Raw genomic sequence first — 22149 nt, forward strand, 5'->3', positions numbered from 1 at the left:
AAAGGAGTCGGTGAGATAGCGAGAGAATGAACATTTTGAAATGCACTGCAGCTTTGCATGGAATATTTTTGAGACTGAAACATACCACTGTCCATCATAAAAATCATGTTGCAGATAATCATTATCATCAACAGAGGACTGTCAATGTGACAGCCAGCCTGACTGATGGCCCAATGAGCTGACTGTCGTTTATGGGGTCGCTAGAGGGGTAAAATAAATTATTTTTTAATTGCCAAACTAATAAAATATTTTGTTGTGTCTTCACCAGGTCGTGCCAATCATTGGTCAGCCATAATTGGTGCATCCCACTCTAAGAATTATGTGCTCTGGGAATATGGTGGCTTTGCCAGTGAAGGAGTTAAACAAGTAGCTGAGCTTGGCTCCCCAGTCAAAATGGAGGAAGAAATCAGACAGAAGGTAAGATTCTCCATTATTGACTGCCCCACATTTTTTGAAGGGAGTATAGTATGACAGAATAACTTACATATGCATTTTTGCAAGGGATAATTATCTGGGTATTTATCTTGCTTTTTTTGTCTTAAATGAAACTGGCAAGCGAGTTATGTAATACCTCTCTGGTCTCAGAAAATGTCCAAGCACACCTGAGCTCAGGATTGGATGAATTGCTTTGACATTGTTTTCCAGCTTGATTAGTGCTTGATTAGTGCTGTCATGCATTTAAGCTGCCTCTCAGTGGTAAGGGAGAGAAGGAATTGCTTTGTCATGAAATTAAACTCAAAATTAAATAATTGAATATCATTTTATCTTGTATAAGACTGAAAGCCTTGACACAGCCTTCACATGTTCAGGAGATGCTTTGGCAGTAACATCTACAAAAGGAGCTGTACTTTAATCATCAACTCAGTTAAAAAGTCATTGATTGATTTGTCTTCCCTCTAATACTAATATGGATATTTCTTCTAGTTTCACTTTTAAAGTGTCATTCACAGCTATCACTTTTATGTTGTAGAATAAATTGCAATTTTATATATATTCCTTGCCCTCCCTTGTCTTTATTATTTCCAGAAATGGCTTTGTATATCTTTCCTTCTTCTCCATAGTTGTCTCGCTCAGTCTTAAAATAACCCATGCTGGCAGAGCAGATGTTCCTGTGGAGTGCTTATTGTTGGCTAATACTGAAGACCTGGAGTCACAGCAGATAATGATAGCATAGTGTGAGCAATGGGGTCTCTGTGTCACTGCTAGCATCCCACTGTTATTACCGCACACTCTTTTTTTTGTATTAGTCTTAACTATCAGCTTGGATCATTCGAGCAGTTTCTTCTAAGCTTAGATTTGATAAAACAATACAGTATGTATGCTGAAAAGCATACATCTTACTAATTGGCATTATGATTACAATTAACCTGCAAATATTGCTTGAGTACATGAAACACCAATTCACTTATCACCACAATCTATCATATTTATCTACCCAGAGATGAATTACATAATACAAGAGGGACAAACCAGTGCATTCCATAGGTAAATTCAGAATTATGTAAACATTTGTTTTTTTTGTTTTTTTTTTTTTTTGGATTGTACAGCATATGCCAACTCATTACCAACAGTGAATTGATTGAGCAGGAAGTAATAAGACATTTTGCGCACAGCATGTCATCTTATCATCACAAAGTGTGGCATGGCTCAAACTGGGGCTGTAGAGATTAATTGCTCAAAGGCTAACTGGAATTAAGAGTTTATTGTCGTGATTAAACTTGTGAGCAATTAAGACTGGACACTAATTCAACAGAAGTATTGTGATTATATCGCTTATTTTTTTATGGGACTTTTACAATGGTACAATACTGGGAAATCTATCTTATTAACTGAAATTTTTAAATATGTATCTTGATTTACATTTTGGCCATATTGCCCAGTCTTACGATCTATGTAGACCCTGATAGGCCCTTAAGCAGAATGTTATTATGTACTGCCTGAACTCCAGTGATTAATCACCCTTTTTCAATACTCAGTAGATGGTTTGGTGATGCAGTGATTAACATTGATCCTTCACAGCAAGAAGGTACAGAATCTGAAGTCTCTGTGTGTGGGTGTTGCACGGTCTTCTCGGTCTTGAACCTGGCCTCTTCACACAATGCAAAAACATATAGATTATGTTTATTTGCCAATTGTTTGTCTGTAAATGTCAGGCCTCTAATAGACTGGCAACCTGTCCATGGCATACTCTGCCCTTGGCCAAATGTCAGCTGGTACTGTCAACAATAATAAGTAGCTTGTGGTGTAATTATTGTTTGAGTGTTTTTCAGGCAGCATATCGTATGATGGTACAATAAATACATGATAGCACAGAGCATTTGTCATGTAATTTTGCCTCATAGCATGTAAGGGTTGATTGTCGCTGACATTCACTGTTAACACTGTTAATAAGGAGCTAAAAAATATTTTACTACTTTAGACAACTACTGCACACATTCACAGGGTCCGTTTTTCTACAACTCATACAGCGCATACCGTCTGTCGACACACTTGAGGTGAGGAGGCTGGGTGAAGGAGGCTCCCTCTTTTGAGCCATGCAAAATTTCTTGTTAAATGCTGACACACACAGAACGCTGATTCGCTTTTATGTCAGGTGGGATGTCAGGGGGAGTAACTAGCAATGAATACAAAATTGATATTCATAGCCAGACTTCTCTCCAGCCAAGAGCCACACTGATCGGAGTGTTCATAAAAAGTCCCGTTTGCAGAGCCAGGCGGGCATGCAGCCGCACAAACTTGTGCAAGCACACAGACAGACAAAGCACTCTTTGTCTTGCTCATGTCAAATCAGAGTCTGATAGCTTTATTTTGTATCATTTTGTAGCCTTTGCTGCCCCTGGGGCAAATGTGGCCTGTACTTCCGAGAATAAACGCATCTTTAGAATTTGGAGATTTATTAAACTACAAACAAAGGTGGTGGTGTTTTGTATATTTTAGACCTCTTTAACAATAGTTAATATATAATAAAATTAAGTGTAAGGCAAGGACATAAACAGTCTCATTCCATATGTTCCATGCTGTTGGGATTGCATGTCAGAGCCTTCTCAGGCCCCATTTTACGAACACAATTTCAAAAACTCCCTCTTGCACACAAGCAATCATCACAATGTGCCAATTATCACAGAGCAATGGTCTGAGATTGTAAATATGTTACAGCATGAAAATGTGATTCATATTCACAGGACATGGTGCTTTGATTTGCTATGTGACTCCTGCCACCAAAGATGCAGATTTTTTTAGTCAGCTCTTGGTTGTAAGTGGTAAGTGTTGGCTTGGTGTGTAAACTATACCATAATATAGGACAATTTCTTATTTGTACAAACTGTCTTGCCAGATTGTAAAGTGAACTCGTACTGTTTAATACTGTTTAATTTGCCAGGTATAAACACTGTTATCAGAAGACTCAACAGTAGAGGGATGCAGCCAGAGTCCATTGTTGTCCATTCTTTCATGTCTGAGGTGATTTGTATATGCATTCAGTCTTTACAGAAGCTGAGTGTGTCACTAATGATAAATTTAATGAGTCTGTCTCCATGGGCCAGCAACCAGGGCAAAGACCTCAGATGGATTATGAAATCTCCTATTTCCTCTCGCAGCGTGGGGTGGTTTTCACTATTGCACCATATGGACGCTCACAGAATCCAGTATGATCCTCATCTCCTCAGCTGTGCCACAAAGCAGAGACAACACAACTCAGATATCAAAAAGACACATTACAGATTAATGCAAGGAAGCACAGATCTGTGTCAATTCAAAGAGCTGTGTTCCTTATTTTATTGGCAGATGTTTTTTTTTTTGTACTAGGAAACACATGCAGGTGATACTTAAGACGGGACATTGGAGGATCTCCTGGGATCCATGGACTCCTGGGATACATGTAGATTTATTTTTGAATGTTTGAAGTCAATTCACTACATTTATCAGCAGGATTCATAGGGAAGTCCTTCAACTGTCATGTTGACTGCTACTAGCATTATACAGCAGTCAAATTGCCAGGTTGATAAAAGCTTTTTCGCAGTCTAGAATGTGTTTCAGTGCTGTCTCCCACATGAAAAGAACAACAGGTATTATGGAATAAAATAGCAGCTAGTTAATGTTTCTCCCTCTGTTTCTTTTTCTGTCTTACAAGGATTGAAAACCGATTTTGCAGTTCGGTAGACTTGAGAACAGTAAGGTTTGCCACCTGTAAGTGGGAGGCCTTAGGTTTTTGGATAGAGAGTAATAGAAATGAAGGTTCCTTTCGGTTTTTAAGTCTCTCTGAGATGTCAGTTGTGTGTGTGTGCTTTTTTCCTCTTTGTGTATGTGCAATTGCATCACATCCAGTTTCACTTTATCAAAATCTGTATTCTCATATGTCTCATGGTGCACTTTGAATTTCTATTTTACTGATCATCAACCCTGCCAGTTTGTTACTTCTGGACAGATGCTGTCAGTGATTACTGTCTGTTGTGTTGACCTTCTGAGACTGAGGGGGTTAGCTGGGAGGACTACAATTGAATGTAATTATAGCAATCAACTCTGCTCCTTTTTCTCATTACTATTGTCTGACAAATGCATTCCAATGTGCTTGGCGACATCTCTCTTCTATTTCCATTGTCACGCTAGTGGATTTTTCCATAGTTGGAGTTGTCAAGCCAACTTCCCATCTCACCAAATGTCTTGGAAAGAAGCATTTATATTATTGCATTATTGAGGGGTGTTCATGTGATGCACATACAAATGTCACCCCATTCTCTCCTCCATTCCACAGACCGGATAGATCGATGCATACGAGTAAAAAAACATTTAATTACAAAGATATTGAAATTAACCCACTTCATGAACCACTTCCTTTAGCTGAGGTGTTAAACAGCCTGATGGCAAAGGGCACAAAGGATCTCCTGAAAATCTCTGTTCTGCAGTTTCAGTGAGTTGAGATGTCAGCTACAACTGAGAGAATAAAATACATGACAAATTCACAATTCAGCCTCCTATTACAAATGCACGTTGTTCCCTGACTAAGTACACACTTAGCAGTTGACATTTTGATAATAGACTATTTAAAATTACATTTTTCCCCACTGCACATGGCTTCTTAGACCTGCATAAGGCCAACAGATTAGAGAAGACTGAATGACTTGCATCATTAAGTTTTGTAATGTCTTTTTAAGAGCCAATCTTTCATCAAACAGTAAGAGATCAAACTGTTCCTCGCCTTGATGTCACTCAACCTTGGTATTTCAACCCCCACATTTGATTAATTCCTTGGCCAACTAATTACCTGGAGAGTGAACCTGATGGTAATGTAGCATACATGTACACCAATGACTGATTTTTCAAAATACCCTTTTGTCTTTATGGTTGTTGTATTTTAGATAATAATAACTGTCAATATGTGTTTATGAGACAGTGTACTCATAAGGGAGGCATTGTGTTGTAATCTTCATTCTATGAAGATGCTGACACAGGAAGACAAGTGGCTTGCTGAAAGGGGCCAGGATGTGGAGGGACTGGAGATTTAAATGCTGTTTGGATTTACAGTGGTCCAGATGTTTCCTCTGGAGTACCTCTTTTCTAAATCCTCCTTTAGACACATTATTATATTATAAAGTGTACAGAGAAGATACTTTTCAGGTAGTGTTAAAGGAGGTCATGCACTAGATATTTGCCAGACTTCCATCAACTTTAATGTGAAATAAGCAATTTAAATCATGCCAAAATGGTATTATTATGTATTATTTCTATGTGCATCATAGACAGCCATTTGTAGCTTTTATTTCAAGATTCCTGTAACACTTTAATTTGGTAGTGTTGCAAAGGTGACACATTTAATTGCCAGAAATGCTACAATTGGCCTAGAGACATGACAGAGTGTGACTGAGGAGATGTTAAAATGACATGGAAGACACGGGCTTTTCTTCTGTTTTTCTCTGTGTCTGTCATGCTCTTTACTCTCTTTTCACTCAGTATACAATTTGGCATTCTCTTTGTATTCCTCATGTATCTCTGTGTGCGTATGCTGCTGCATGAGGTCAGGTTTGCCATAGTGGGATAGCAATTAGCTATAAATGGGCCTCCCAGAGGACGGAGCAATGAACATAGTGGACCATACTAAGTCCCAGTGGGTGTAAAAGCATGCAGGTAATCCCTCTGCTCTCCATCAACCCCCCACATGCCCCCCCATCCCACTTTTGCTTTGCTATACTACATCCTTCCGTTTTATTGCCTACGTATCTTATTAGCAGCATGTAAAGAAAAAAACAAAACAAAACAAAAAACAAGATAAATAAATAAATAAATGAATAAAAACAGGAAATACCAGTGTTAAGCAGGGAATAATTCCTACATTTTGGCTGGCAGTCCTCTCTTGGCCTTTCAAGTTAGCTTTACGAGGCTTGCAGAGATATTCCTGTTCATGAAAACAAAGCTCTCAAAGGCCTAAATGCCTGCCTTGGTTCCCAGGACTGTTATTACGATTGCCGAAATTGAACACTACAGCCAGAGGCAAGCACATTTTGAAATGCAGTAGAAGTAGACTTAGCCAATATGATTTTTGTCCATCTGTGTCTGGGCTTGTACTTGTACACAGTGTGGGCATATGCGTGGGTTCTTCATTTTTCTGATCATGATTAAGTCATTGTAATGGATCACTTTGGCACTAAGGGAACACAGGTCACAATATCCTTTGCATGCTAGTGTTTACATATAGCTGGCATGTGTTTTTGATTACTACATGATCTGGGCCATTTTCATGTGTGTTTGTGTGTGTGAGTCTTAATGTTGACTTAACTGGTCCTTGGTGGAGATGGCTGGCAAAAGACTCGTACTTACATACACAGTCACAGGGATAAAAAAATAGATTATTCGGGAATCTCAGACATGTTGGCTGGAGGCAGCTTTGATAAAGACATTTCAGTGTTCAGAGAATAATAGCACAGCAGGCAGAAAGGACAGGACTCTCCTTCAATCCCTCCTGTCAGTGCCTCGTACCACTCACTCACTCATCGTCATCTGCTTTTCTCCATATCCGGGTCGCGGGGCTGCTGGAGCCAATCCCAGCTCACATTGACTGAGAGGCGGGGTATACACTGGACAGGTCACCAGCTACGGTCAATTTAATGTCGCCAGTTAACCTGCATGCATGTCTTTGGATGGTGGGAGGAAACCGGAGTACCTGTGGAAACCCGAACAGACACGGGGTACCAGTGTACCAGTTGAAGATTAAACAATTGCCTTGTTGGTTCTTAGTTGAATATGCCAGAAATTTTCTCAGAATCTTTGTATTTCCCTTTGAGTGCGAGATGACTCATTTCAGGGAAGTTATAATTGAAATGTATGTTTTTTTTCATTGGAATATTTTCATTAAAATGTTATGACTGGTTTTGAAGGAATATCATTCCTCTCTTTATCATTTATTAATGAAGGCTATTAATACCTCACATTTGATGTTGGCCTCTCATGAGTGCTTTCCAATTTGCTTCCTTTTGAATTCAAAGTTAGAGTTCATATTTAATGTGTCGCTGTCTTTGTACGCATGTGTAATTGGTTTGTGATTCTTCTGTTGTTCAGTGCAAAAACTAGTGTGTGAGCAAGTATAAGTATGACTGAGCAGTAGTAATTTACGATGCACTAACTGATTTAATGAAGTTCTTATCTTAAATGCTTTTGCAGTGGCCAAGGTAACAAGGTGACATCAAGGGGCCACAATAGAGTTATTTATTACAGTTATTTCATTTTAGTAAAGCTGTTTGAATTGTTGTATTATTGATGTGAGCTTCATCTTGTTTTATTTTTTTTTTTTTTTATTGCTCTTCATAAGATCATGACCTGCAAGACACTGTATACCCTTATTAACCATTTGTGTGAACTTTTATTCATAAAGTGTCCTTGAAAAATCTTTTTTCAGTAAGGGCTCATCCTGTCCTATGTAAATAAAACCATTAGCCTGACGGTCCCTCATTCACTGTAATCTCCATATCATTTGGCCGATTGGGTGATTGGCCACTCATATGCTGTATTTCTGACAAAAGTCAAATACAAGTGCAACACAGTTCCAAGCAGCGCAATCATAAATTAAGATTGTAGCAGATATATGACACAACACTAAGCACATTCTACATTTGATTCAGGGAGTCAGGGACATCAGTCATGAATTATCCAGAAACACTGCTAAGATTTTTGCTATTTTGCGATAGTTGCATGTTAAATTACTTTAAGTGCAGCATATTTAATTGATAATATTGCATTATTTTGGCAAAAGTGGGAACTAACAAAAGTTCTGATAGCAGGATATTGACTTATCTGTTGTAATGTACATGAATAAGTCCGACCACACACTGTACTTAGTGGTGTACCTTGCTTAATTTTTAGAATATGCATAGTAGATGATCAAAAAAAAAAATATTATTGAAAATGATAAATCCCTTACATGTCTGTTTGGTCAAATGAACGAACACATTATGCATTACACTGAATACAGATGGACCTTAGACAGTTTCCATAGCTTTACATACTGTGCATCTATGCAAAGTAATGTTTTGCCTTTAGCATGTTTCTGTATTTTGTTTTGTTTTTTTCCCTTGGAAGTAATGCTGAGTTAATGTCTCACTGGACTGAATTATGTATTCTGGTGCACAGTTGTGTGCTACAGTGGTTCATCATGGAGAATAATAAGTTGTAGTTAATATTGTTTGTTTATTCAGCAAACATGAGGAATTCAGATCACTGGGTTTAATTTGAGACTTAAGGACAAAACCTGAACTGGCAGAGTTGTATTTTTGGTAGCAGTTGGGGGAGGTTCAGCATCATCATATACTCTGCACTGTAGTACATCTAGCCTCAATGACTACTGACCTCCTTACAGAGCACAGATTCTGGAAGTAAGAATGAAAGTTGGTAGAATGGAAGGAAAGCTTAGGGAGCGACAGACAGTATGAACTGGGTCATCAAAGGCAGTTACCTCAATTCATCTCTAATAATATCCCCTAGCCCTGGGCTCAGGTCTGCTGGAGTTGCCTGTATGATGGCTCAGGCTGCTTGATGAATGAGTGTGCCAGGCAGCACTATAGGCTTCCAGTCTGCATTGCGAGGCTCAGAGATTGCCACTGAGGACAGCCATGGTCAGCAAATCAATTCAACGCTCTCTAGTGAAGTAGTCAGCACTTACAAACTCATCTGCCTTAAGCATGGAAGATTTTCTTGTCACCACGTTTGCTCCCCTTGCCTAAGGGATGTTCTCCTGTCCTGTTTTGAGCAAGATTGGTGCGACTGAAGTGACTTCACCTATGCAGTATCTGAACTGCAGCTTTTTCTGCAGGGCAGGATATGGGAATGTCAGTGGAGATTTAATTAACACCTGAAGGCTGTGTAAGCCTTTGCTCTATGCGCTGATAAAAGCTGGCTCGCATCCCACTGGAATTTCGAAGCAATTTTTTTATGTCTATTCATAGTTTGGAGTACGTGCTGGGATGGACAGATCAGCGATCCATGAGCAGAACTTGGATTACTACATCAGAGGAGCTTCTGTCTCACTGAGGGTCCAAGTGGGGGTTTGGCTTGCAGGCAGAAAACAACTCTTAATTTCACACAATCGTCATCTCCCAGGGAATAATTTTGACCAGTGTGTATAAGTATTCTGGTATCATTACAATGAGCAGAATCCTTTTGACATATAAGATAAGACATGATGAGATAGGATAAAAATACTTTATTGATCCCCATTGGGGGAATTTGAATGTCACAGCAGCACAGGGCAAGAGAACAGGTGAGAAATAAAGAAATTAAGAAATTAAATAGGACACAGAAGACAGGTGACAATAAAGCATTAAATCAGACAGAGTATAGAAGTAAATACTATAAAAATAAAGATTATGCAATTTCACTCATTACTTGCATTCAGACAATGTTTGTTTGGCAACGAGTTACAAAGAAGTAAAGTAGGATTTCATGCAGTTCTCATTCTCCTATAACATGGTGCATATTTCCATGCACCATTAATCAATGTCAGGCTGCTTTAAAATATTATACCAATGACAAAGCATATGAATGACTTATTTGTGTAGTTCTGCTCTCAGAGGAAATAAGAATTCTTGATTATATTAATGGGGTGAAAAAATAACAACAGGTATTTGCATGGTAATTAGCACTAATGATCTTTTTAGCTGGATGATTATACAAGGATGTGCTGCTGCTGATATTCCAAAAATGTCTGAAGAGGCATAAGCTCCAGATGTTGCCATGTCAGATGCCTCCCTCCTGTTGGTAGCGTAGCCATGAGGCACCATGAGTAGTCGTTAAGTGTAACTTTGCGTAGCTGTTACCTCTCTGCTTTGACCGACTGAGTTTGTAGGCATTAAATTTGCTAATACAGCTTTATTTGCATTGGAAACCTGGTCATTTGTACTGTCTTGTCTGTTTTATGGTGCAAAACTCAGGGATTAATTATCATCATCATAGTCTAATATAAGATAATCAGTTTAAAATGACTATTTTATGGGCAGCAGCCCTTGTTAATCTTCTGGTCAAAATTTAAATCACATCTCAAAGATGCACACAGATTCTTGTTTTACTTAATTTGTGGTGAGCTGACATTGACATAATACATTCCTTGCCTTGATATTAACCACAATAGACCTAGACCTAACCCTAAAACCTTCAAGCTGCCATTTATACATGTGTAGTCCAGGATTTTGATTCCAGGAATGTTGTCAGATCCCACAAGTATACTACACACCAGGAGTAACAATTCTCCAAATCCTCGATTCTATTTCATTGTTGATATTAAGGTCATGATTAGATTTGAGTCTCAATCTTTTTCCCTTTTCTTTTTTTGTGGTTCTTTAAGCACAGGTGGCTTTGCTATTTTTAGACTTGTCTAATCTGATCTAGTCTAGCATCATTGGTTTTGCCATGCCATGATAACTCATAACATTTTTTAAATCTCATTTCATAAGATGGTCTGCATGGTTTCATGAGTGATATAATCTCCATTAGTTGTTTGCAATGTACCACACTAAGGCCTTATTGTCAAATTTAAATAATTTACAAATAATATAATGTAACAATAGGTTCGCTGTATTAATGTTGCTTTTTTCACAGTTATATCTGCTTCTTAATGAGGCCCTTGGAGATGTCCTGCCATTTTTGTAAGGTTAGCTGTTTTTTTTTCCCCTCTTGACACAACTGTGGGAGGCGATATTGGAGGCATGGCTACATCTTCAATTCCACCTTTGATGTCAAAGCTCGAAATGATGATGTAATCTTGATCTATATCCAACTGTCACTTGACTTGAGAGCAAGGTAATGCCTTGATGGTATATTTGGTAAAATGTCATTGTGGTGTTCTGAAAAGTATGTGATAGGAATTAGTGAATATGTGGTCTTACGAGCCTGAGTGTGATATGATATCCACATCGAAATTCTTGGTAATCCTCATAAAGAAGCCTTTCCAGAACATGGGCATGTTGGACATGTTTGCTATGCAATATCTTTTTCTTTTTTAGGATGTTTTCTATCATCTTATTTAATGATCAAGTATTGGCCCTAAGTGTTGCTATTTTTGGTTGATTTATTTTTCACTGATGGTTGGTAGTAGTGGATGTCAGAACAGGAGAGAGACTACATCCTTGAAGGAATCATGTTTTCTTGGTGATCAATCAAATTTGTCCCTTTTTACATCTGATATACAGTAATGCCTGTCTGGCACAGTCCTTAGAGTCACCTGGCATGCTGTTACTATGAATACAATTATTGGATGTTAACAGACCAGGTTCATTAAGGTGTACTACCACAATTTTTTCCATCCCTATACCTGATAGAATTAATAATATATCTTGCCTTTCTTGTTTGGTCCACCGGCTATATGTACAGACAGCCACTGAAAAAGATTCTAAGTAGCATTGAAATTGCAATCATGTACATGAAATATGGCTTCATTTCATGATTTGCCATGATTTTTTGTTTATTAAGGAGATGAGTGTCAACATCAATTGGAGTGGGAGCTTTGACAGCATTTGTGCAAGGTTTCATCAGCTCTTCCTGAACAGATGATTGACTTCCAAATGCAGCCAAGTGAAGAACTCAAACTGGAATGTGTTGGGCAACAGCAGAATGTCACAATAGGAAAAACAACTGCTACCAGTTATCAAACTCACTGTGTCTCAGATTCTTTTTCCATTCCATGCCTATCAGCTTGTGAAGTTCCTAGTGAGCAAACTTAATTTCATCTTAAACATACACAGTACAGGCCAAAAGTTTGGACACATCTCATTCAAATGAATAGGAAAGTGTGTCCAAACTTTTGACCTCTACTGTAAATAGCATCACATTCTTAGCCAAATTAGCCAAAGATGATTTAATTTCAGGAGTGTAAATGGGATCCTTACTAAGTATAAATGAGTCTTTTAGGGTTTTAAGGGGTTTTCAGTTCTAGGTTCTTTGACATTATGCTTGGAGTACGTCATGCTGCTTAGTTTGATTCAGTTGAATTATTGTTTTGTTTTTATATCGCATTTGTCCTCATAGTTTAACACCACAAGGTGTCTCAACTTTTTATGAGATTGAAGCACTTTAGTCTTGCAGCTAGATATTTTATTTCAGCACCCTGATGAGAATGACTTTGTGTGGCAGGGAGGGCAGTGCTACACCTCAGTAAATATAGGGGGGGAACAAAGAATGGACAAAGATGCAAAAGGATGTGCAGGGGAACAGAAGCAGGCGGTGCTGGTAGGAACTATTGGAGTGAAGGATCCTGTGCTTTTCCATGTGGCACCTCACTCGGGATTAATAGAGTCCAGAGAGTTTCATCAATTTAGAGTAAACACAAGAAACTTGTGAGCCAAAAAAATGGACCAGACTCAGTGATTAACTCCCTAAAACTAACAACAAACTTCAAACTATCACTGCTCCCTAACAGCAAACATTCGCCCTGCCTATGTATCCTACAGATAATATCTAACTAGGCCAGTGAGCAGAGATAGCTAACATGTCTTTGGGGTCATCAGGTGGGAACCTCCTTTCACCAGTGTTTCATCTAGTTAGGTCCACGACACTTCCAGGAGGCTAGAAAGTGAAAACTGGCGTCCCAGAGTCACCCCCTAATGCCAGCCATCGCCACTCCTCACACAAAGACAATTCTCTCAAACAGCACTACCATCAACTACTCTGACCTCTCACCAACTGCACCAGTGAAAGCGGGGTGGGGATACAGACCCTGGTTCGGTTAGGGGAGAGAAATAGAAGAGGTGGAGATAAAAGTACGGATGGGATACAGACCCTGGTTCAGGTAGGGGGCATGAAAGTATAGAGGGTGCAGGAGGATTATTTATGATGTGAAACAAGTGAAACCACACATGCATTTGGGCATTCCCTAAATATGAGTGAGACCATCAACAGGGCCCAGAGTCGGGTCATGGGCCCGCCTGTGTGCAGGAGCACAAGCACCACTAAACTGCCCAAGCAAGCACACAAAGGAGTGGGACAGCCATGCACCATGAATAACTGACCCTGGATGTGGTGTGGTACATTTAGATCGGGGGAAAGGAGAGGAAGGTGGGGGGACCTCAGAGGGCTACAGCACACTGCTCTCCTGCAACCCTCCCCAGACAGAGAGCCCCCTGAAACTGCCCCAGTCTGTCCCTGAAGGTGTGAGGCACTACAATCGTGTTAGATGTTGTGTTCCTAAATGTGCCTGTGAGAAACTATATAGTGCCAAGTGTGTGGTGAGTGAAGAGCGATGTTGATGCAGTTTAGGGGGTAGGTGAGTGAAGGCCCAGTCCCCAGCCAGAGGGTCCCGGTGACAGCTTGTGTTCATTCTGTGATGTAAAAGCACATGGACAATTGTGTGGCTACCTTCTCATACTCATATTAAACCATTACAAAAGTCAGGGGGGCAAGCAGATGGTTTAAACCATATTAACACTGTAGCTCTGTTCATAACCATTTTTTATTTGCAGTGATGGCAGTTTAAATGCGGTTTCTTGCCTAACAGGGAATTACAAATGCTAAATCAAGCATCATAAATGAAGGTTCACTGCTCCTGTCAGAACTAGATGGAAATTATTCATGCAATATGAATCTTTTTTCCTCAAAGACAAGGGAGTATGTCATCTACACTGCATGATATGTCTTCTCTAATGGATACAAGCAGTCTTCTGTATTAGAAATTAATCCACTGAGATTTTCACAATCTATAGTTTCATACAATAATGGGTAAGCTGTTAGCATGAGTACACAGATTAAAAAAAACAACATTTTGCATTCAACAAGCAGCAGAAACTGAAGACTGTTCCGTAAAGCTCAGCTTTGACTGATTTGACTTGTCATCACTATTTAAATACAATATATTGATGCTTTTAGGTCTTTACTGTGCAAATCTGTGCTTCCCCGTTGGAAGTAGTTATGTTGAAACAATCCTGTGAGTTGACAGTTGTTTGCTTCTGGCACACTCTGTGGTGTTTGACTTCTCTTGCTTGCATGCAAAACTGTGTATTAGGGCTCCATTTCTCCTGATCCCTTGAAATACATTAACAAATTTTCACTGCCTCAAATATATACTCTTTTATGAACTTGTGCTCTTAAAGCTTCTGTTGCTCTTTTTTGAAAATTACACCTTAATTTTGATTTTAATGTTCATGCCTCATACCTTTTTGTAATGCCTACCAATTTGTAAGGCACTTAACATGTCTTATTTGCTACATAAAACAACATAAATGGCTCAGGGGATCAGCATCTCGTATTTTTAGTTAAGACGAAGCTGAGTGGCCGTCAGAGTAGAGTATTTCCAACGATCATGAAAGGATGTCACTGAGTAATTTTTTGATACAACATATAATTTTAATTTATTTCAAATGCTAGAGGGTTTCTGCGAATATATTATTTGTCTTGTTACTAAGAATTTATCTAACTCTTTTATACAACATTAATATCATCACCTATTATAGACCAATATGGATATGGGATATGGATATTCAAAGGATGAACATAAATGCAAAAGACTCTGAGGTTATATTTAATATCAGACCCATACCTGAGCTTTTCTTTTCACATTCATTTGAAATCTGCCTACAGGCTTTGAGATAGCTTTCCTTGTTCAGTAAATGTCTCCTTTCCTGAATTTTCTCCTCCTTCATCTCATTTTCTTTGAGGTTGGCTGAGCTCATCTCAACAATCAGTAAACTACAATGCAGTTGTTTGGGAACACAAAAAGGTCAGCTTCACATTGTAATTCCCTATGCCTCTGAAAAGGTTTTCTGCAGTAGGAGACAATTTGCTTTCAGTAATTCCTTTGATCATCTACACTTGTGATACTAATGACTCTTGAAGAACACAAGCAAGAAAGAAAACTACATTTTTTTTCTGCTTTAAGCACACTCTTCTGCTTTCTTGTTCTTTCAATTTTTGTCTAAATTAGCAATGCCCTTTGGTGACACAGGAAAAGTAAATTTGCCCATGATCTGACAACCCATCCATGGTATTGTTGAGTTTCAAGAGGGAACTATCTTTTTAACCAATTTACAAGTCGTACAGTCTGTGTTTTGTGGTCTGGTCAAAGCCATAAACTCAGATGGAACCTCTAAAAAAGACACAAAAAACGTAGCCATGTAGTGGCTCATGTACATTTTATGTAATATTTGTATTTACCTTTATTTTTGAAATTCTTATTTTGTGGGCCTTTTTATACCTTTGTTTTGATTAGTAGGTGGCAGAGAGGCTGACAGGAAACAGGGCAAGGAGGTGAATGACTTACTGCATAGGCTCCCAGACTGGAACTCAACCCAGGACACTGCGATAACATGGCATGTCTGCTAAGCACTCAACTGCCCACATTGCCTGTAGTCATCTTTCTATCGGTCTGTGAGTTTGGGCCAGTGCCCAGGGATCACTACTTGAAGTCACAGAGAAACCTGTTAAATGAATTGAAAACGCAGAAATGCATCTCCTTTCTGTCCATTTGGTCTCATATTCTGAAGTGCTCATCAACAGCCTAAAACATAATAAGACCACAACACTGTTGACACCCTCTGCCCAATGAAGAAGTATCACCACAGTGGGAGAATTTTGTTTTTTAACACTGGTTGTGAATTCATGGCAACATATACTTATTTTATAGCATCAAATTCCCTCTATCAGTACTCTCTGTATATTTGCATAATGAGTTAGGTTGGATATGCTCAGAGTTTTGCTCAATGAAACATAAAAGTGCAGAGAGTTAAGAAAGAGCTCAGGTTTTAAGGCTTAGTGTTGAGAAATGGTTCATTTTGTGTGAAAAAGAAATTACTCGGTTGAATCAGTTGGTTAACAGGAAAAATTCCCTTTATTTCTTGCATATATGTTGGTATTGGTCCTTTATTTACTGACTGACAAACAACTTGTTTAAACTATATACACTACAAGAAGGCTGAATCCCTAACAGTTATCCACTGAGTGCCATTGACACATGATTCATCCACCACCTCCTCATCATAAAGTAGCTCTATATAGCTCTAAATAGGAATAGAGTTAACATGGAATGATAGGCAGACTCAACTTTATTAGACCTGATACATGATAATTTCTTTCAACAACACTGGCCAAGTCACAGTTTTTATGGTGATTGTAATGCTGCAATAATTGCTACTCTTGAAAAATGACTATGAACCTCAGATAGATAACATAGGTTGTTGTTGTTGGGTTGAACAGGCTCGCTAGATAAGTGGCTGTTTTACATATTAATATAGAATGTGTGTGTTCGTGATTACTTTGTCCAACAATTGCAACAGCACTAAAATCCTTATAACCCAATAAATTATCATATAGTCACATGGTGTCGAAGAGTGAGGTTAGGATTGCAGTTGCTATGCCTCATCTCGAATTAGCCGTCGTCGTCGTCATGCTGTATAATTCTTGTGTTTATGTAAATACTGGTTACAAACAAACACTCATGTATGCAAAAGCATAGACTTTCTTAGATCTACAGAATCACTCATATGTATGTATACACACACACACAGATGAAGATTTAAAAGCCGGTTAAAACATGAGCAGGGATGTAATTACTACACCCGGTCAATAAAAAACTAATGTGTAGAACATATATTCCCAGTCCATATAGCCTTTATTTCTGGCACTTTTTCCATGCTATTGTACTAATCAGGCAGATATGTAATGTATTATGCATTCTGCTAAAGTAAAAAAAAAAAAAAAAAAAAAATTGTGGTTGCTTACATCTTTAAATTAATTGTATAAAAGAACACTGGCTAATCACAGATTTAGCATAACCTCGACTTTCACTGTGAACATTTCAACAGGAGCAGTCATTCACAAGTTAGCAAGAGAAATTGATGCACGAGTGAGACCATAGATGAACCATACAAAAACAGCAGATTCCATCTTGTTATAAATATTACATTAAGCTGTTCTACCTCATCCTTGCGAAGCAGGGCATTATCTGAGAAGCTCAAAGGTTCCCTGTGGGCATGAGGAACAGCCAACTGGCATAATTGTCCTGGTAATGGAGGAAAAAAGATTTTAGGATTGCTAAGAATTTTTTTTCTGCCAATTCGAGAAGAGTTGGCTATTAACTTGCAGAGGCAGTATCTAAAGACTGTACCTCCAGCTTGCGTTGAACCAATTTCATGGCTGATCTCCTCAGCGTGAGGAACTGCGACAGGTCAATTCCACCACGGCATGACAAACTTGCCCTGTGAGGTTCAGGGGCCTCTGACAATGGCTTCACTTCCAGCACATAGTGTTGCGTGTTTAATGGATCAAGAACAAAATTTAATGCAAACTAAGGACGAGCCTAATTATGTATCAGTGCAACAGTTATGCTACTGTAAATATTCATCAGTTGCCTTGCGAGCTGTTTACATAGTTGAGAACAACATATTGATTCCTGAAATGCAGCCTTTTACATTAAATAAAAAAAATGAAATCCTCAAACTAAAAATTAAGACGTATAACCATCCAAATTTATTATGAAAATTGAACAAAGTCAGAGAATCAAAACTCACAGTGCTATGAGCTTATGTTTCTGAGATACTCTGAAGCTATTTAATCACAATCTGAGAGCAAAATGATAGTTAACGATACTGTGTTTTGGGTGATACGGATTTAATCATTTAATCAAATGTCACTTAGAGCGAGCAACCATGACCTCCAGCAATGTCTGGATGTCTGGATACTGCTTCGTTTATCTTTACAAATTATTGTGTACAGAGGATACAATCAAGCAATTTCTAAGGTGCAAATTAGCATGTACCAATTTTTATGAAACATAATTACTGACAAAGTAAATTACAGTTCATCACAATCCCCTAAACTCATCCATATTCCTTCTACACATGCATGTTGATGAAACCACAGAAGGATCAGATCGATGAAAAAGCTTTGTCAAACTAATTCTTTTTATTTTGGTATTATATCACCATATATATTATTTATATATTTAAAATATCATTTAATTATATTATTATTATTATTATTATTATATATTGTTATTATATAAATAGTAATAATAAGGGCATACATTGTAAACATGACAGCACAGCCGTGTTTTGTATTTTGTCGTCCACTTTTACTTCTTTAAAAATTTGCAATCTGTCTAAAGGTTTTTACTAGTTGAGCCACATTGTGTTTATGTACACTATCCAAACTAATCCAATGAATTGCCAGTCTGCAGATTAAAATGCTTTGTTAATGACAGTGGTCAGAGCACCTTGAGGTAGCTGGACAAAAACAGGTACACAATAACACAATAACACAATATCAGGGCTCACCCATGTCGAAAACACTGATGTGATTCTGCAGAGGGCACAGAATCACCAAAACTGGACAGGTGAAGACTGAAAACAATATAACCTGGCCTCAATTTGGATTTCTGCTTTTACATCAAGAGCAGGAATCCATTGTTCCAATCAACAGTCCAGACTGGTGGTGGAGTTACATTGTAAGAATAATTTCTTGGTTCATTTGGACCTCTACAAAATGAATCAATCTTGGACTGAATATTACAGCCAATCTATTGACAAAATGGGAGATTGGCAGCATTAATGGGCACCATACAGAACTGGAGAGATTATGTAATGCCTTCACAGCTACATGGAGTAGAATAGTGTAAAATCTATGTGACAAAGATCCATGTTTAAAACATAGACTATCCACCATATTTATTATGCTGATCCTGAGTTCAACCCTCTTTACTGGCAGCAGGTCTCTCTTTATAATTAATTTTATTGTTACAAAATTTTTATGCAGCTTTTTGTATTCAAATAATAACATTTTAGAATTAGTAAGAATAATTTACATCTCTAAATATTCTAGGAAAACATTAAACTATTCAATATACAGTATCTCCCTAAGTCCATTTTCTAGCCGACACACCCAGTTTGACAGCCTCACACTTGACTGAATTGAGACAACAAACAATGATGAAACGTGTAGATGCTTAAAGGCAACACATTATCATTCTCTTTAACTACAATGCTATCATTAATACAAATAAAAGGAGGAAATAAAATGAAATGCATGATCCTTACTCCTCTGAACAAAAATATTGGAATTGCCTTTGGGATAATAGACCAGGATAATTTCTTGGTCAAATTAAGTTAAAGGAAAAGAATGAACAGATAAGAGAACTGAGCGTAGATACGGGATACAGAATTTTTTAGAATATGTCAATGACACCAATGTCAAGAACACAGGGACTTGCAGACACAAATGCAGGCAGGCAGACGGACTTCAGTTCTCAGGGTCTTTAATACAAAAGGGTCAAAACCAGTAAGCCAGTCAAAAACAGGCAGAGGTACAAAATCAGTAGGCTAAGGCTAGGAAATCAGGAACAAAACGGTCAGACACGGGGAATATGCAGATACTATAAACGCTGGATCCTGCTATGTGAGACAAGACAATCTGCCACTGACACACAGGAGGGAAGGGCTGGCGAGACACAGGTGAGACACATAAGGGCGGGCACCGGTAAACACGCAGACAAGACTATCAAAATAAAACAGGAAACTGAAAATGAACACAGAGATGAGCCTACAAAATAAAACAGAGGATTGACACATGAGGTACCATGTCAACCAGGAGTAATCAACTGTCTAAAACACTGTTGATTGGTCATTTATTTAGAGGAGGACACTCTATCACTGTGTGGAAGGTGAAATTCAGGAATAACATGAAATATTATTGGCACTTGGCTAGCAATTACCGAACATAATAATCTTTAAATTTCCTACCACACAATACAAAGCACAAAAAAGATAACAAAAAAATAAAAAAGACAAACACACAAAATAAAATTTCTATCCTGACGTTGATAAATGTCCCCTTGCTTCTCTGGACTATAGTGAGGTTATTGACTTGGACCTGATGTTGGATTATTGTATAGAATATTTTTTAGAATATTTTTTTTGCACTGTGCTTTTGTGTTTGTCCAGTTGATTTCCTGGCTGCTCTCGTCTGACAGTGATTAATGACAAGAGAATTGTGATTCACAGCATGATGCACTAATAAAATATGATTGATTGCAAAAACAGATTTGCATTTCTTTTGGTTACATTTAGGAAAAATTTAGGTGGCAAATGAGTCAACAACAAAACAAACTTTTGAGCAAAATTTTTTACACTGAAAAAGCAGCACAATCTTTTGCAAACATTAACTAAGACAGCTAAAAACATGAAAACAGATAAAAAAGGACCAATTGGAAGGCACTATATAGTTATAGATATAGGTAGTCATTTATGTTGCTGTGATATGATGAAAAAACATGTTTAATGAATTAATCTATTCAAGATGCATGAAATAAAACTTTTATGAATGAATACATTATACTTTGGACTAAATGGGTAATTCATTTAAAATTTGAAAAAACTGAACCTACACCCTGAGATGTATGGAAGTTCATTAGAGGTTTGTGACTGTGTTGAAAATACACTTCTTGAACCCAATTTAATGAGTTCCTGTGAGGTTGTCCCTTCGCTGCTGTCCCACAGGACACAACAGAATTACAGATTTGCTTTGGCTCAATGTTGAATTATTGGAGGGAAATGACAGGCTATCTAAAAAGCTTACTGCTAGACATGTTTGGCAGGAGAACCAAGGGTTCAACTTTAGATGTCCCTGTCATTAGTGGAAATGCCCTCCGTTTGAGAAGCAAAAGTTCTGTCACATGAGCTTTGAAATGATGTCTCGCTCTCTCCCTGACTGCCATCAGCATGGAGTACATTTATAAATACTCCTTGTTGGACTATAGTTTGAAGTATAAGTTGCGCAATGCACAATAAAGCTGCTATTTAAAAAAAAACTATGTATATGTTGGCCCTAATGTGCAAACATGCAACATTTAGGAAAATAATGGTTCGCAACTTTAACAAATAAACAGATAGAAACAAGCCAGCAAAAATGAACCACAGTGACACTTTTGCATGAATTATAGGCTGATTATGTAGCTGTTGCAAGCTGAAGCAGTGTATCATGAGTTTAGTATGACATGTTTTTTGCTTTGAAGTAGATTGTCTTTTTTTCTATACAGTATATGTTAGGGATTCACGAAGAAAGGCTCTGTACTGTATCCAAAGTACTACAATACCTGTACTACTAGATAATACATATTATATTTACAACAATACTGTTCTACAAAGTTCACTTTGGTCCCTTATATTTTGGCTGAAGTTGTGAAAGTGTATGTAAATTGCTGACAGCTTGTCAAATTGATCCATGGGTAATCTGCTCTACTCTCACAGAGAGCTGCTTCAACAGTAAATTTGCAAACCTCGTGTATTTCTCTTAAATGTCATTCCAAGGAGCTAACATTTTGCAAACAAAGCAAGTTTCCTCTTGATTGTGCTCTTTTTGTCAGTGACATCAGTTAACATAAGCTGACATTTTCACCTGACATTTTAATGGTTGAGCTGAATGAATGAATGCAGGCACAGTTACAGTGTACACTGATAACTGAGAAATGCATGAGTTTTGGGATTCTGTACCAAGGTAATGATCTGTTGCACATTTTGTCATTAACCTGATAAATCTCTGTGTTACCATTCATTAAACCTAGGGGCAAAGTTGGGTGAAGTGGTAAAAGTGAGTCTAATTATGGCTGCACACTTTAATATTTGTCTCTAAAGAATTGGGTGCTCATTTTTTTATTTGTGTTTCCACTTTATCAGTGAAAGATATTTATTTAAAGCT

At 38.0% G+C, this 22149-nt stretch overlaps 1 protein-coding gene across 1 annotated transcript in view; it reads left to right on the forward strand.

Annotated features, from left to right (window-relative positions):
* The window catches only part of spon1a (spondin 1a), a 67182-nt gene that overhangs the window by 19332 nt on the left and 25701 nt on the right, over positions 1-22149 (forward strand). The window contains exon 6 of the mRNA XM_029498384.1: positions 269-417. Coding sequence (XP_029354244.1) covers positions 269-417 — 149 coding nt within the window. The remainder of the gene's footprint in view (positions 1-268; positions 418-22149) is intronic.

Source organism: Echeneis naucrates, chromosome 3, assembly GCF_900963305.1.
Source record: "Echeneis naucrates chromosome 3, fEcheNa1.1, whole genome shotgun sequence".
Taxonomy (NCBI): Eukaryota; Metazoa; Chordata; class Actinopteri; order Carangiformes; family Echeneidae; genus Echeneis; species Echeneis naucrates.